Below are 16,019 nucleotides of genomic sequence, written 5' to 3'. Positions count from 1 at the left end.
GGAGGTGGTCAGAGACTGGCGACATGGTACAGGAGGTGGTCAGAGACTGGCGACATGGTACAGGAGGTGGTCAGAGACTGGCGACATGGTACAGGAGGTGGTCAGAGACTGGCGACATGGTACAGGAGGTGGTCAGAGACTGGCGGCATGGTACAGGAGGTGGTCAGAGACTGGCGACATGGTACAGGAGGTGGCCAGAGACTGGTGACATGATAAGAGATAAGTGTGTTGTCCCCAGTGCAGCCAGTGTGGTGTCCCCAGTGCAGCCAGTGTGGTGTCCCCAGTGCAGCCAGTGTGGTGTCCCCAGTGCAGCCAGTGTGGTGTCCCCAGTGCAGCCAGTGTGGTGTCCCCAGTGCAGCCAGTGTGGTGTCCCCAGTGCAGCCAGTGTGGTGTCCCCAGTGCAGCCAGTGTGGTGTCCCCAGTGCAGCCAGTGTGGTGTCCCCTGTGCAGCCAGTGTTGTGTGCCCTGTGCATGTGCAGCCAGTGTTGTGTCCCCTGTGTAGTCAGTGACGCCCCCGTACAGCCAGTGATGCAGCAAAGAAAGAGGAGAGCCGCCTCCGCCATGTGGTTCAATAGAGCGCCGGGAACATCACAGCTTTAATTTCAATAGCTGTGTGTTCCCCCGTCGCACGCCGTCGCATACAGCCCCTCCCCCTTGTCCGGGGAACTGTGATAGACAGATCCCCCGTCCAATCTGGACGGGTGATCTGTCTATCAAAGTTCCCAGAACAAGGGGGAGGGGCTGTATGCGACGGCGCGCGACGGGGGAACACACAGCTATTGAAATTAAAGCTGTGATGTTCCCGGCGCTCTATTGAACCGGACGGCGGAGGCGGCTCTCCTGCGCTATACACCTCCCATGATGGGCAGCACCAGGGGCGAGGGCGGTGCTCTGGCCCCGCCCAGGCCCCGCCCCATTTTCGGCTCAATTATCGGCCGTTTTTTCCTTTCAGCAAATTGCCGAAAGGGCCATTTTCGGCCGATATGTTTCGGCGGCCGAAATTTCAGTGCATCCCTACTCCAGATACAACTGGCCCTTTGAAGGCAACCATACTGCTGATGCGGCCCATTATGAAATGGAAGTTAGTATAGATATAAGAAAGGGGGTGGGAGCAGTTTAAAGAGTAGAAGTTTTTATCCTAGAATTCTACTTTAACTGATGTATGTTTGATTGCCAGCCTTGTTGCAATATTTGGGCAGTCACTTTGTCACCTGAGACTTTCCACTATACAGGCGGTCCCCTAGTTACAAACATCCGACTTACAAACGACTCCTACTTACAAACGGAGGGAGACAACAGGAAGTGAGAAAATCTACCCCTAGGAAGGGAAATTCACTCCTGTAAGAGTTGTAATGGGAAAAAGGTACCACCACTGAAGCTTCATCACCAAGGCTTGTTTTCCCATTAACCCAAAATTTTCTAAATCCAAATGCCATTGGGACAGAAAGTGAGGTGAAATCTTCTGAACAGGGGCACAGACAGCAAAACAAACGTTACAGGTGGAGTGTTAACTCTTCTCTATTTTATCCAGAAAACTTAAATAGTTTTTTTAGCTGGAGCTACATTTAAAAAATGTACCTGTTCTGACTTACAAACATATTCAACAAACCTACAGACCCTATCTTGTTTGTAACCCGGAGACCGCCTGTATATGGCATATGCTTAAGACCGATGCTGGACTGGTTGCATGCTCTTTTTCTGATGTGTCCACCGCCCTATAAATCTCCTGTTTTGAAATAGATTTCTGGGAAACACAATGCACGTGAATTCTTCTCATCCTTCTGCAGGAATCTGCTTCAGACAAACCGGAAAAGTAGACTTTGTAATAAACAGACCCTGGTAGTAGCTGAGCTGTGGGCTTGGAGGTTTGTCTAGGAGTATATGTATGTGAAGGTATTGGGCTGGAAAAGCATTGACTTTAGTCTTTTGGTTTTATGTAAAAATAGGAATTTGTGAACAAGGAAAACTTTTTTATACTGTACTGTATACTGTCTTAAGGCTGATCTCCAGAGAATGCATTGTAAGTGATGACATCAGAGTGCGACTGACAGATAAGTCTTGAAAATAAGCACCTTGGAGGATTGGTTGCAACTATTGTGTATTGTATTATTGGGGGGAGGGGGGTGGTATTATTCTGGAAGCTTAATTGAACAAACTGAAGTTAGACGTGGATTGGTTACTATGCACAGCTGCACCCCCCCAAATAGACATATATAGAAAGGTGTACCTCTTAAACGTCCTGATGGCAATATTATATTTTTTGATATATGATATACTGTATTTGCACATGTCTACTGTATGTTTCAAGTAAAGGAGACTGATCCATCTTTGGTTTCCAAACATATGAGGGTGTCTATAGCTAGATTTAAAGTGTTGTGGTGATAATCCTAACAATTTCTAGTATCTAGGTGGTGTAATGTATATGCATCATCGCTAGCCAGACACACCATTGTATTTATGGTCGAAACAGACTGGGAATGGAGGCATGATAAAAAAAAATTGTACCCATAGATAGGCAGGTATTTTCACAGATATGTTACAACCAAAAATGACCGCTGCTCAGGGATTTCCTCATCCTCTTCTGTATCGATGTGCCTGCCAAAATATGGTACATGTGACATGGGCATTTTTCTCCATGATATAGGGAATGAGAGCCCCTCAATCACAAAATGTTTAAAGTCCAAACTTTTTTATTTTTTGTAAAGTAGTGAAGGGTTACCAAATACACAGCAGGTGAAAAATCAACTTTCACAGTTGTCACCAGAAAATTTCCCCTTAAGTGCTCATGCACACGGACGTTTTAAAAAACTGACTGCAAAGCTAGCTCCGATGCCTGAAAAAAATCGGCGTTAAAAACAAGATTTTTACCGTGTTTTGCATTGGCATTTTTGCAAGTTTTTTTAGCATTAGAGTTAAGTAGCGTTTTTTTAAAGAAACACATCTCTTGGCTATAGCACTCCCAAATTTCCCACAATGCCACAGAAAACAAAGAAAATATATGTTGCGCATTTTATGCGCGTTTTTCCACGATTCACATTTTTACAGCTCTAGCTCTGCGCCACGGAATGCACTGGTCCTGTTTTTTTTTTTTTTTTTTACAGCTTAAAAACGCCTATGCCATTTGCAGCTCAAAAACGCCTAGGTGGGCATGAAGCCATAGACTAACATGGACAGGCGTTTTTAAGCTGCAAAAAATGCTCAAAAAAGCGGCTGTAAAAACGTCTGTGTGCATGAGGCCTTATACTGAAGTTCAACAGATAAAGAATGTTTTGATTCTTGGCAGACTGCCCAGTTTTTATCCTTCCTTTCTTTTGAGGGCTATGGCTTCAGAAGAGCCGAGAATTGTGAAACACTTTAGTCAAGATCGCAATAACGATTCTTGATGATTAATTGTGCAGCTCTAGCGGGAGCTAGTCAGATATGCGCTTGATTCTGCATGCGAGCTTGTCGGGATGGGCACATTTAACAAAAATTTATATATTTATATATATATATATATATATATATATATATATATATATATATATATATATATATATATATATATATATATATATATATATATATATATATATATTATCATTTTTTTTTTTTTTTTTACACTGTTTATAAAAAAAAAGAATGCGTCACTTTTATTCCTATTACAAGGAATGTAAACATCCCTTGTAATAGAAAAATGCATGACAGAACCTCTTAAATATGAGATATGGAGTCAAAAAGACCTCAGGTCTCATATTTACACTAAAGAGAATTGTTGTTGTAAACTGGGCCAATATTTAACAATTGTTTTTCTATGTGCTCTTGCATTGAGCCTGTGTTAGTCTGTACCTATTAAGGGATTGTTTTTACGGGAGCTGTACTGAAAGTAATGCAAAAGTGAGCATAACTTTTTTTAATTTTTTTTTTATTCTTACACAAGTTCAGATTACGTCTTTTTTTTTTTGTTTGTTTTTTTTTTTTTTGCTAAAGGCTGGGTTCACACTGCAGCATGCTCCGGCTCTCAGCAGGAATCCGGTGAACCCGCATCCAATTCGCAATAGAGTGAACCCAGCCTAAAGGTAAGTAATGGATTCCGAGCAGAAGCAATGTGCTGTCATTGAGTTGTTGATGACCGAGCAGTGCAAACTGTCCAACATATACAGAAGGCTACAGACTGTTTATAGCAGGGGTGTCCAAACTTTTTTTTAAAAAAGAGGGTCAGATTTGATGAAGGGAACATGCGTGAGGTCGAACCATTTTTCCTGACATTCTTTGAAACATTAAAATTCGGTGGGTGTTTGTCCGAGTACTAATACACTGCCCAACAAAAATTCTGTTTGTGGTGAAGAGATGAACTTGGGCGTGTTATTTGGATAGACAGTATTTATCAGCGTATAACACGCACCTTCACTTTAAGGGGGAAGTTTCAGGATAAAACTTTTTAAATAAAGGACTGTGAAGCAAAATAAGAATCAGAGCCGATTTGCAGCCTTTCCATTACCATGAATGCAGCCTCACCATTGTAGATTACATATGGGAGAATCTTCTGTTTACTCAGCGGCCTCTTTAATACAAAGTCCCGCCTCCTGTGATGGACAGAACAGTTGTCTAGTGGCAGCCCAGTAGAGGGGACTACCTATTACAGAGGCCTCCGAGTAAACAGGAGATTCTCCTCCTGTATGTAATATGACGGCACTCGTCCCGTCCCCACCCTGTCCCCTCCGATGCAGCTCCAGGGGGCCACAAAAGAGATATATATTCTCTATCTCTATCTGACCAGGGAGGCCATGTAAAGCCAGAAACACGGGCCACCATGTCTGGTTTATAGGAATGACACCATTGACGAGAGTAATGTGTGCAAATGGATGAAGTTTAAATGGTGTCATCTCTGTAAACGTTTTGTAGCCTTCTGTGGTTGTTGGACAGCTAGCACCTCTTCTTCATCAAGAACTCAATGACCGCATGTTAATTCTGCTTGGAATCCCTTCTTTTCATGCAATGAGAAAAAAAAGTACAACAGTTACTACTGAGGAAAAGTTAAACCAACATGGGAAATTTGAACAACCTATATAAATTAATAAAAAAAACTGCTTACCTTACTTTTTGCATTACTTTCGATAGAGCCCTCGTATTATAATGGTAAGGAAAGATGATCGCAAGATCTAAATTTGAGTGTTAACTGTACAGATGTGTGTTAAGGTTTCCAGTATGTATGGGCATTGCCCGCTATGAAACACAGGCTAAAGAAATGTCTGCAGTTAATGTGCCTGTCTGGTCATTTACGATCTGTGTAGACAGGTTTAGATACACGCATGCCAGCGGTAGTCTCTCGCTGTACAGGCTTTGGTTTAATGGTGCGGTTTTATTTTTCAGGGTGCGGACTCTGGGTTTGTTCCAAGCATTCAGGATTTTGATAAGAAGCTTGCCGAGTCGGATGCTTACCTCCAGATATTAATTGACCAGATAAAGGTATGTTCAGCATTAATTTTTTGTTTTACTTTTGCTGTATTTGTTTGTGATTGTTTGAAATGTTGGTAAAATATTATTGTGTAAGATGTAATAAGGCAGGTTTCACCAACTTTTAGGAAGGGTTGGGTTAAAGCGATTGTAAAGTCTTTTTTTTTTTTTTTTCTATAAAAATAACAAACAAGTTATACTTACCTGCCCTGTTGCAGTGGATTTGCACAGAAAAGCCCAGATTCTCCTATTCTTGGGTCCCTCTTCTGTTGTCCTGGCTCCTCCCTCCTGTTGCCCCCACAGCAAGCAGTTTGCTCTACGGGCACCCGAGATGAGTCACAACTCCCCGCCCCCTTTCTCCCCTAATTGGCTGGCTGACTTTGACAGCAGCGGGAGCCAATTGCGCTGCTGCTGTGTCTCAGCCAGTCAAGAAGGAGAATCTCGGATGGCTGAGACACTCACGGACATCCCTGGACAGAGAGGGACCTCGGTCTATACATAATAAACTATCTGGTAAATCGATTGGCTGCTTGTCTTGAAGATATATGGTAAAGTGTTTGTTTTTCCACTTTTTCAGTCAAAATTTAGAATCCCCCACTATGATTGTGTTCTATTCTCACATCTTTTTGATCAGATGCTATGTTTGGTTTAATCTGATGCTTTCACAAGCCAGTAATAGCTTTTTTGCATCCCGCTGAAACCAAACGTGACAAAATACCTTTGGTTTTTGGAATCATAAAGATGATCAGAGACAATTTAGTCCTCGCTCTTCTCTATGGTATGCTAGCGAAAACCACCAGCTTCAGTCCTAGGCTTTCCTGCCTCACCAGGAAAGGTGGCAGGATCAGGTCACCCCCTCCTGCCACCTTTCCTGGTAAAGTGTAAAACATGTAAAAACAATTTAGTGGCTATTTGGCTGCTAGGATTGCTTTTATATTAAAAACCATTACTGTCTGAAAAAAAAAAAAAGGAATGATGCCTGCAGCAGGCATCATCCTTGTGTCGCCACTCAAAGCCCAGGAAGGTTGTATGACATCCTACAGGCGGGAAGTGGTTAAATATATTCTTCAAGATCCTCAAAGGGAGTAAGTCTATTTTGGGTCCACCAGATGTCTTTCCAAATTCAGTTATTACCTTGTTAATATATCAGTGACATTATTACTGTCCTGTACATAGCCTGTGCAGAGAGCAAAGCTGTGGGAGGGACTCGGCAGCTCCACCCAATACAGGCTGTCTGCCGAACGCTACATGGAGGGGCGGAGACAAGACCAGTCATCCTGTACAAGGAGAGGGAGCAGCAGTGAGTGGTCTTTATCACAGGGATCTCCAGCACTTGGTCATCAATGATACTGAGGAATTGGGCCCTCCTTACCCCTAACACAACTATAATACATGCCCTGTATGTTGTGTATACTAAACATGAAGTGTTTTTTAAAGTGGTTGTAAACCCTTACAAACCACTTTGACCTACAGGTAAGCCTAGATTAAGGCTTACCTGTAGGTCCAAGCAATATCTCCTAAACCTATACGGTTTAGGAGATATTTGCCTGAAGACAGGCACCGCTGTCTACGGCGCATGCGCCGTAGACAGCGGCGCGCAGGCGCACTGAACGCGGCAGTTCCAAAAATGGAGCTGCCGCATTTGTCGACTCCCGTGCGCATGCGCGGGAGTGACGTAATCGCGGCTTCGCCGAATGACAGCGGCGGAGCTGCGAGACGCCACAAGCAAGATGGATGCGGCGGACTACAGGGGACAGCGCGACTTCGCTGGCTCCTGTGTCAGGTAAGTGACACATAATGGGCTACTAATGCGATGCATAGTAGTCCATTATGCTTTGCCTTTGTAGGGAAAAAAAGAGGAAGTAAACTCATCAGGGTTTACTTCCTCTTTAACTTGCGATAAAGCTACATTTTAACTTGAGAGGCACATGATCTGCATGACTTTGATGCCAACCACTGTCCTCCACTGAGGTCCTGTCCTAATCACGGGCACCTTTTGATCTCTTAGCAGAGGCAAACATTTTTCATTGTACTGTTTTTGTTCTATGAGGACATTACAGTGACTAACACACAAACACTCAGTTGTCTCGGGCAGTGTACACTGTGGCTTTGACCGCTTGTAACACTGCAGTTCAGTCCCTGTTTACATCACAAGGTCAGATTCCAGGTGTATTTGTAGAAGCAGACTGACTGCAAATCAGAACATTAAGTGCAGAACACGGAACGCTTATACAATTTCCTCAGCGCAGCAATTAGTGTCTTTATTGGGGTTGTTAAAGCTGGATGCTGCAGCTGGAGGTAACGACCTGTGCTGGAGTCTGAGGCCTTGGCTGCGCCTCTATTAAAATGGGTGAGTTTCTAGTTAAGTGGTGGCTAAGTAGAGCAATATTGTCATTGTTTTTTTTTAATTGTACATATAAAAGTATTTTTAATTATATGTTTAAATTAAAAGTTAAAGCAAGCCTGTAGTATAGTAGTAATCATAATACCTTGCAGAAAGTGGGTAGGTGAACTACAGGTGAAGGAGTGTAGCTTCCGGCTGTGGTTTTTCAGTGTTAGTTGTGTCTGGCTCAGCCATTCTCAGCTAGGGCTCTTTTTAAACCTAGTTTTCCTCCATAGGTTGAGCTGTGGCTGATTTACTTCCCAATTAAGGGTGCTTGCATATTTTTGGGGGTCAGCATCACTTGAAAGAGCCAGTGGCACCACACTAATGATCTTTTTATCTGTTTAAAAGAGTGGCATTCTGATAACGATGGCGAGGGGAACATTCTTCCCATTTGCCAAAAATGTATTGGTTTTTTTTTTGCAGGGGTTCCCCTGGACCTTATTTTATTTATTTTTTCCAAGGGTATCTCTAGGATGAAAAGGGTGGGAGAGGCTGGTCTGGTGTACCAAAAGTTGAATGAGCATGCTCGATCCCATGACCTCAAGAATTCCTATTGTTTAGCACTGTCAGGGACAAGAACATTTGGCTCATCTGCCTTTTTTTTTTTTTAGCTTAATTTGGCTATTCATTTAGTATAATTTCAAATAAATGTTTATATGAGTATTTGTACAAAAATTCTAAGTACATTTGGCAGCTTAATAAATGCTGCTTAAAATGAGTTAATGTTTCCTTTTAACACTTGATTTTGGATCAAATAGACTTTATGGAATGAAAACCAGATACACTGTTAGAAAATTACTTTATTTGAGAAACTAATTCCATCCTGCTCCTTCAGATTTTCTTGTTGCTGTAGACAAAAATAAATTACAAGTTGATCATGCTAATGATTAGGAAATCAAATGCATATTCATAAAACCCCAAATTTTAACCGATTTTGGTCTGTACACCTGCTGCACACATTGAAAAAAAAAAAAATGTGCCCAAAAATCTACTAGTGTATACCCAGCTTTAGCTGTATGCTTTCTTACTGGAATCCAGTGCTTGAAATGTTTTCGCTGAAAATGGGTGAAAAACTTTAACTTTGGTTTGTACCGTCCATTACTATACTCTTCAAGTGTCCTGAGCTTTAACCACCTCCTGCCCCCCCCCCCCCCCCCCCCGTATTGACAATTGATGAGCGCAAGGTGGCTCTCTCGTTCTGGGATGATGTCATATGATGTCGTCCCACTCTTGCCGCACTTGCACACCTGTGGTGATTGGCAGGGTGCATCACCGATCTCGTTTAAAAGCTGATGACAAGGCACTTTACCCATGTAATCAGCTTTGTACAGTCACAGCTTATCTTGTGTAAACAAGGAAATATTAGTTATCGGCATTCCTTTTCTCACACTGACAGCGTGAGAGGAGAGCCGATCAGCAGCATTTCCTCACAGAGGACATTTGCACAGAAAATCAGTGCCCTCATTGTCAGTGTAGCACCAACAGGGCCCAGCAGTGATGCCAGTCAGCGCCTATAAGTACCACCTATCAGTGCTGTAAATCAGTGCCGCCTATTTGTGCCTCCTCATCAGTGCCCATCAGTGAAGGAGAAGAATTATTTCTTTACAAAATAACAAACGAAAATGTATTTTTTGTTTAAAAACAAAAAACAAAAAAAAAACCCAGTGGTGATTAAATGCCACCAAAAGAAAGCTCTATCTAAAAAAATAAAGATACCAATTTCCTTTGGGTACAGTGTTACATGACCATGCAATTGTCATTGAAAGTGCCACAGTGCTGAAAGCTGAAGATTGGTCTGGGCAGGAAGGGGGTGAAAGTGCCCAGTATTGAACCGGTTAAAGTTTGTGCAAAGGCAAATTTTTTATTTTATAATGGGAAAGGTTAGACCCATTTGCCAACTTATTGAGGTCTGTGTTCCCGCTGGAGGATTATTTCTGCTTTATTTGTCCCGGTGACTATTGTAACAGCCAGAAACCTTTGTAGCTTTCATCTGAGCAAGAAGTAAGGTAAAAGCAAGCTCTGACAACGGTCCAAAATGGGTATTCTGTTATTTGAACATTTCCTGTGTATCTGTTGCAACTCAGGATATGAATGGAAGTGACACTGATAGCAGAAAATACATTTATAGGGCGTTTAACCCTTCTATATATTACAACTAAAATAGTTTTGGCTTTACTTTTACTGTAATTGACTTTTTGAAAGACATCGGGCAAGAATGTCTTGCCGCGCATCGGGGCAGTGACTCACTGCCTTCCTGGCGGGCTGTGCACGTGGAGTATGTGAATACTCCGGAGCTCATCCTTACTGGCCAATATAAAGAACTGCTAAGAATGAATGCTTCTGAACATCTGTGGTTATTTTCCTGTTGAGCGAGCCTGTAAGCCATCTCAAACAAGAGCAGTCAGGCTTGGTATATTAGAGCATCAGGGTCATTTGCCTTAGATCTCTGCCAGTCTATTTTTTCTGGAGCCTTTGAGGTTGTTAAATGGCTCAGGTGTGTTCAGTCTTTTTCAGGGCTGGAATACAGTGTTTCCATTGGGACTTTGAGGTCAGAGCCTCAAGATGCAAGTACCGTATTTATCGGCGTATAACACGCACTTTTTTCCCCTTAAAATCAGGGGAAAATCGCGGGTGCGTGTTATACGCCGATACTCCGTGATTTCCACACAATTTTTTGGGCTCTGGGCGGCTTTGAGCCGCCCAGAGCCCTTCTCGCGGCTTTCGGCCGCTCTCGTACCTTCTCGGCGGCTTTTGCCCGCCTAGGCCCTTCTCGGAGGCTTTCGGCCGCTCTCGGACCTCGGCAGCTTTCGGCCGTTCTCGGAAGGTCCGAGAGCGGCCGAAAGCTGCTGAGGTCCGAGAGCGACAGAAAGCCTCCGAGAGCGGCCCGAAAGCCGCCAAGAACTTCCGGGTGCCCACGAGATACACGGGACATCTCGGCGGCACCATTTTTAAAAACATAAGCGGACAATGCACTAAGACGGACAAGCTGCATGTCATGGCTGCAATGACGAGGCTGCAATGACGAGGCTGCAATGAGGACAGGCTGCATGACAAGGCTGCAAATGATGCTGACGAGGCTTCAGATGGACACTGATAAGGCTGCATTGATGGGCATTTAAATGTAAGTTTTTTTTTTTTCCTTAAATTTCCCTCCTAAAAGTTTTTTCCACAAAATTCCCTCCTAAACTTGGGGTGCGTATTATACGCCGATAAATATGGTACTTGATGGCTTTAGAGATGTTAGAGAAAAACATGCAATATATCGCTGCAGTTTATCTGTTTTTTATTTTCCATTTTTTCTTTGGATACCCTACAAGTACAAATAAAATACTTGCTCGACCATAAATGCACTTGGCCCTTAATTTCTCAAGTGCGCTGACAACACACAACATTTATGAAGAGTGGTGTCAGGCCTGCCCAGCTCTCTTTGGCTAAACTACTTGGTCCATCCCACTGAATTGTCCTCTAAACAAGTATAGGCACAAATTGATTTGTAGGTTTTAAGCTGGGTATACATGTTGTATTTTTTTTTTTCTTTTCTTTTTTTTTCCATTCAACCAGCAGGTTGAATGATGAACACTCAGATTCTTGCATCCACACAAGCGACGTGGATGCAGAAATTTCCCCTGCTGCGCTATTGTATTCGAACAGTGGGCACTCCCCGCACCCATCTGAATACACGAATTGGCTGCCACAGTTCCTCTATGTAGAAAAGTTTGAGAAAAGCTGGTGTAGATGTTGACTGTCCAAGAAAAGGATGGGAGGTCTGAACCTTTTTTAAACCATTCTATTTCTAGTTAGAAAATCCCTGAAGCCAAGGAAGGGATTATGAACTAGAACAGGGTGGTTCCACAACTTTCACACCTCCCATCCCGTTCTTGGAAAATCAATATTTACCCGTTCCATGATGATTGTATTATGGTGTCTTGGCTACATGTGTGGATATAAATGCTAAGGTATGTTCCTAACACTCATTGGAACTGAAGACGTGGCTTGGAGAATCTATGAAACCTCTTCAAGATTACAAAATATGTCCAGTTGAATGTGACTGACTACTACCTCTGAATGATTGTCTCTGGTTTCTCGATAAAGGATAATCATTCACACTGCAGCATTATATAGGTTACATAGGGGCCATTTACATAGATTACATAAGGCCATTTGTGTGTGTGTGTGTGTGTGTGTGTGTATGTGTGTGTTTTCTGAGGCTCTTGTAACACAGCTAAACATAGTCGCTTTACGTTTTACTACTTGTTGAGAAACACTTTGGGCTGCCTTGTTAACATTTACTTTTGGTTTTACAGTTTGTGCCAGTGTTTTGTTTGCCTATTGAATTTACCTGCTATACGGGTTTATCTGCTTTTTAATGCTTATTTTTATTTTCGGAACTTGTTGACTTCCAGTTATTTGATGACAAGATCCAGAACTGCAAAGATGATGAACAGAGAAAGGTTAGTATGTTTGTATCCAAATTAGAATTGTTTTTAAATGTGTTACTTGATTGTCATGGGTCCTGTGAAACTGGAAATTGAGTCTTTCTGTAGTGGCTGCAAACTCCAAATATGTGGCTATAGTTTTGTAGTCACTTCTGTTCTTGGGACAGAAGGGACATTACATTTACAGTTGGGATGGATCGCGTATCAGGCCTCCTCCTGTGTTTTTGATTCGTCATGTCCCAGCTTTGATTCGTCATGTCCCAGCTATTACCCCTCCTTCTGTTTTCTCAGTAATTTTAAAAGGAATGAAAGCAGAAGTCAACTTTGTTGGTTGGGTAAAAATTTTCTATAATACGCAAGTATGCACACCATTCTTGCTGATGTGTCTTACACCTTCCTCCTTCTGTGGTGTTCTCTCGAGGTTGCAGAAATAAAATTTGCATGGTGTATGGGCCTGCCTTACAAACCCAATTCCAAAAAAAAGTTGGTACGCTGTGTACAATCTACATAAAAACAGAATGCATCAATCTGCAAATCTCCTAAACCAATATTTTATTCACAATAGAAAAAGAAAACCTATCAAATGTTTCAACTGAGAAAATTTGCCATTTTAGGGAAAAAAATTTTTTTTTAAATTGATGGGCAACAACACGTCTCAAAGTTGGGACAAGGCGACAAAAAGCTGGCAAAAAAGTGGTACTAACAATGAAGAGACGGAAGAACATTTTGCAACTAAGTAGGTTAATTGGCAACAGAACGTGATTGGGTATATAAAGAGAATCTTAGCGAGTCAGAGTGTAAAGGTTGGCAGAGGTTCACCAATCTGTGAAAAGCTGCTTCTAAAATTAGTTACAGTTTCAGAATAATTTTCCTCAATGTAAAATCGCAAAGAATTGAAATACATCATCTACAGTACATAATATCAAAGATTCAGAAAATCTAGATAAATCTGTGCAAGGGACAAGGCCGAAATGCAACATTTGATGCCCGGGGTCTTTGGGCCCCCAGGCGGCACTGCGTTAAAAAACGGCATGATTCTGTAGTGATGGACATCACTACATGGGCTGCAGAATACTTCCAAAAATCGTTGTCTGAACCGCATACTGCATCTATGACAATAGCATGACTTCATAGTAGAAGAGTCTGAGTGCTTTACTGGCCGGCCTGTACTCCAGACCTTTCACCAAAATTTTTGGCACATCTTGAAGCAACCAAAAAAATAGGACAATGAAGACCCAGGACTGTTGAGCAGTTGGAATCATATACATAATATTGGATATAAATCAATGATTAAAAAAAAAAAAAAATCTATTTTTTTATTTTTTATTTAAAGCCAGTTTTTTGTATTTTTATCAAATTTTAATAAAATGCTTTTGGAGTAGAAATCTATCTAAAGATAGTTTTCTATTTAAGATACATTAATAATTGAGTTCGTTCAGCGTGAAATTTAGCTTAGTTATGTAGCATAAGGCTGTATATTCTGCAATATTTACATTTTTGGTAAACTCGTTCAATGAATCCAAGATCTGCAAGCTGAGATAACATGCACTGCATTGATGGTTTCACACAATTTCACAGTAACCATGAGATAAAACAAAGTTCAGGAATATTTCTTTATCCCATTGTTTTGTAAATCTATGTACACTACAATTGCATGATTGAATCGGTTCTGATATCGCTGTTTTACTAACCTGACAGCTTATTCTAAATAGGAAGCCTTCATTTTGTTTAATATTTGCAAAGATTCTAACTACCAACAAGAATAAGTCCTTATATTTAAAGAACACCTGTCATTTCAGATCCATCATTGCAGCGCCTGTTAGCGGGTATCCACTCACCTGCTGCCGCCATGTCCCTCACCTTGTCCCATTAAAGTGAATGGGACTGTTGGTGAGTCAACAGCGAGTCAGCAGGAGCTGCTGAGGGACAGATGACAGTTGCTCTTTAAAAATGTATGATTTAAATCAAGCCTTTTTAAAGTGGTTTAAATCATGATTTAAATCAGACCCACCCTTATCCTATATCAGGCAAAAATGGGATAACATTCTTCTCCCAAAACTCCAGAAACTAGTCTCCAGTCCCAGACGTGTTAATAAAAGAGAGGATGCTACACCTTGCTAAACAGGGCCCTGTCCCAACGTTTTTGAGATGTGTTGCTGCCATTCATTTCAAAATTACCAATTTTTTTTTTCTTAAAATTGTAAATTTTTTCAGTTTAAATGTTTGATGTGTTTTCTATTGTGAATAAAATATGGGTTTATGAGATTTGAAAATCATTGCACTTCTGATTTTATGTAGATTTTACACAACGTCCCCTATTTTTTGAAATTGTTTCTGCTTCTAGAAAGTCTTATTGCAGCATTTTCCTAAAAAGTATGTCAACTATTATATTACTACTTATTGTATATCCCAGTAAAGCCCCCTTTGGATTTCCTATAGCTTCCACTTTGCTTAGTAAGTGAAATATTTCTCGATCCGTCGGCATATATTCCACACTTGTGGTGACATTATTAATGTCTTCTGAGAAAGTTTTAACTCATTCCATGGAGATTTCACTGCTAAATGATATGCAGCTGTTCCTTGCACGCAGGTTGATCCTGTGGGGCTAATTATATGTCAATTAGACGTCACTCTTGCATCAGGTGTCATTGCTAATTTAATATCTGCATTATTCAATTTTAGTCAACAAATAGTGTGGCTCTGGTGTTCTTGTGTCAGTTTGTCTGTATCCTCAGGTGTTTAGAATTTGTTTTATTCAAGAGGCATGATTCCTGATGTACATTTTAAAGCAGAACTAAACTATCTCTATCCATATTTAATTATTTTTAATCCCTATGCTGCTAGCCTTAGTGAATAGATAGATAGTAAAGTAATGTTTAATTGTTTTAGGCTTTTTTCATTTTTCCAGTTGCTTCCTAGTTTCCTGCCTAGGACAAAATATCCTACATTCCACAAGTCTTAATGGGATTTTTTTTTTATCATTCATGTGGAGGAAGGGGCCTTCTCGGCTAAGCATGCCCTCCTCCTACCTGCATGCCTGAGCTAAGAGCAGATGGATTCCAGAAAGTGACTGCTACAAGAATCATCTGCCCCTACTCAAGATGGCCACAACTAAAAATGCTAGGGTCATTTTTCAACAAAATAAAGCATGGAGACCTGGGTGGATGGGCGAGTTTGTTTTGAATATTGAAAAAAGATAGTGTTTTCAGTTTGTGGTGCTCAGATACTTGCGTTCTGCTTAAGGGAAAAGTAATTTTACGTACATCCTTAATTATAATTTTGTTTGTATTAATTAGCACTGTCTCTATTGCTGTAAACTGTTTAGGTGGAATGTCTGAAGGTAGATCTATAGGGGTTGGACAAAAATATGGAAACTCTACATGAGTTGCAGGTGTGAAAGTGATGACATGTTTCATGTTGAAAGCGGAAGTGATGTAACGTTCTTTTGCTTCCACTGTGTGACGAGACACCTAGCTAACAGGTCGGAAGCCTCATGTTCCTCATTCACTGCATGCACTGCTAGTAATGCAGAGTAATGTCAGATCTTACGCAGTTCACTGCCGTTTTCCGACTGCGCATGCACGAGTCGTGCAGCGCTTTGTGAATGGCCTGCTTGTCTTCTGAGATACGCATGTCCCAGAAGACAACGGGGGGGGGGGGGGCTTGCCGCAGAAGAGGATGTGACGTCCTCGGTCGCGGCCCAGCTGGATTGCAAGTACTCTTAGTGCTTCCAAAAAAAGGTACGAGAAAAAGTAAAAAAA

The 16,019-nt window shown here is 41.5% G+C and overlaps 1 protein-coding gene across 7 annotated transcripts in view; it reads left to right on the top strand.

Moving 5' to 3' along the window:
* The window catches only part of OSBPL9 (oxysterol binding protein like 9), a 220,780-nt gene that overhangs the window by 130,566 nt on the left and 74,195 nt on the right, over nucleotides 1-16,019 (top strand). For 6 of the 7 annotated variants that reach the window (XM_077450243.1, XM_077450242.1, XM_077450244.1 and 3 more), the window contains 2 exons: nucleotides 5,353-5,448; nucleotides 12,226-12,273. In XM_077450243.1, the coding sequence (XP_077306369.1) occupies nucleotides 5,353-5,448; nucleotides 12,226-12,273 (144 nt within the window). Of the gene's footprint in view, nucleotides 1-5,352; nucleotides 5,449-7,639; nucleotides 7,787-12,225; nucleotides 12,274-16,019 lie in introns of those variants that run through there. The other variant, XM_077450247.1, reaches the window with a different exon arrangement.

Source organism: Lithobates pipiens, unplaced genomic scaffold (genome assembly GCF_037356315.1).
Source record: "Lithobates pipiens isolate NorthernLeopardFrog02 unplaced genomic scaffold, aLitPip1_a1.2 Scaffold_23, whole genome shotgun sequence".
Lineage (NCBI taxonomy): Eukaryota > Metazoa > Chordata > Amphibia > Anura > Ranidae > Lithobates > Lithobates pipiens.
This window is presented reverse-complemented; position numbering and strand designations above follow the sequence as displayed.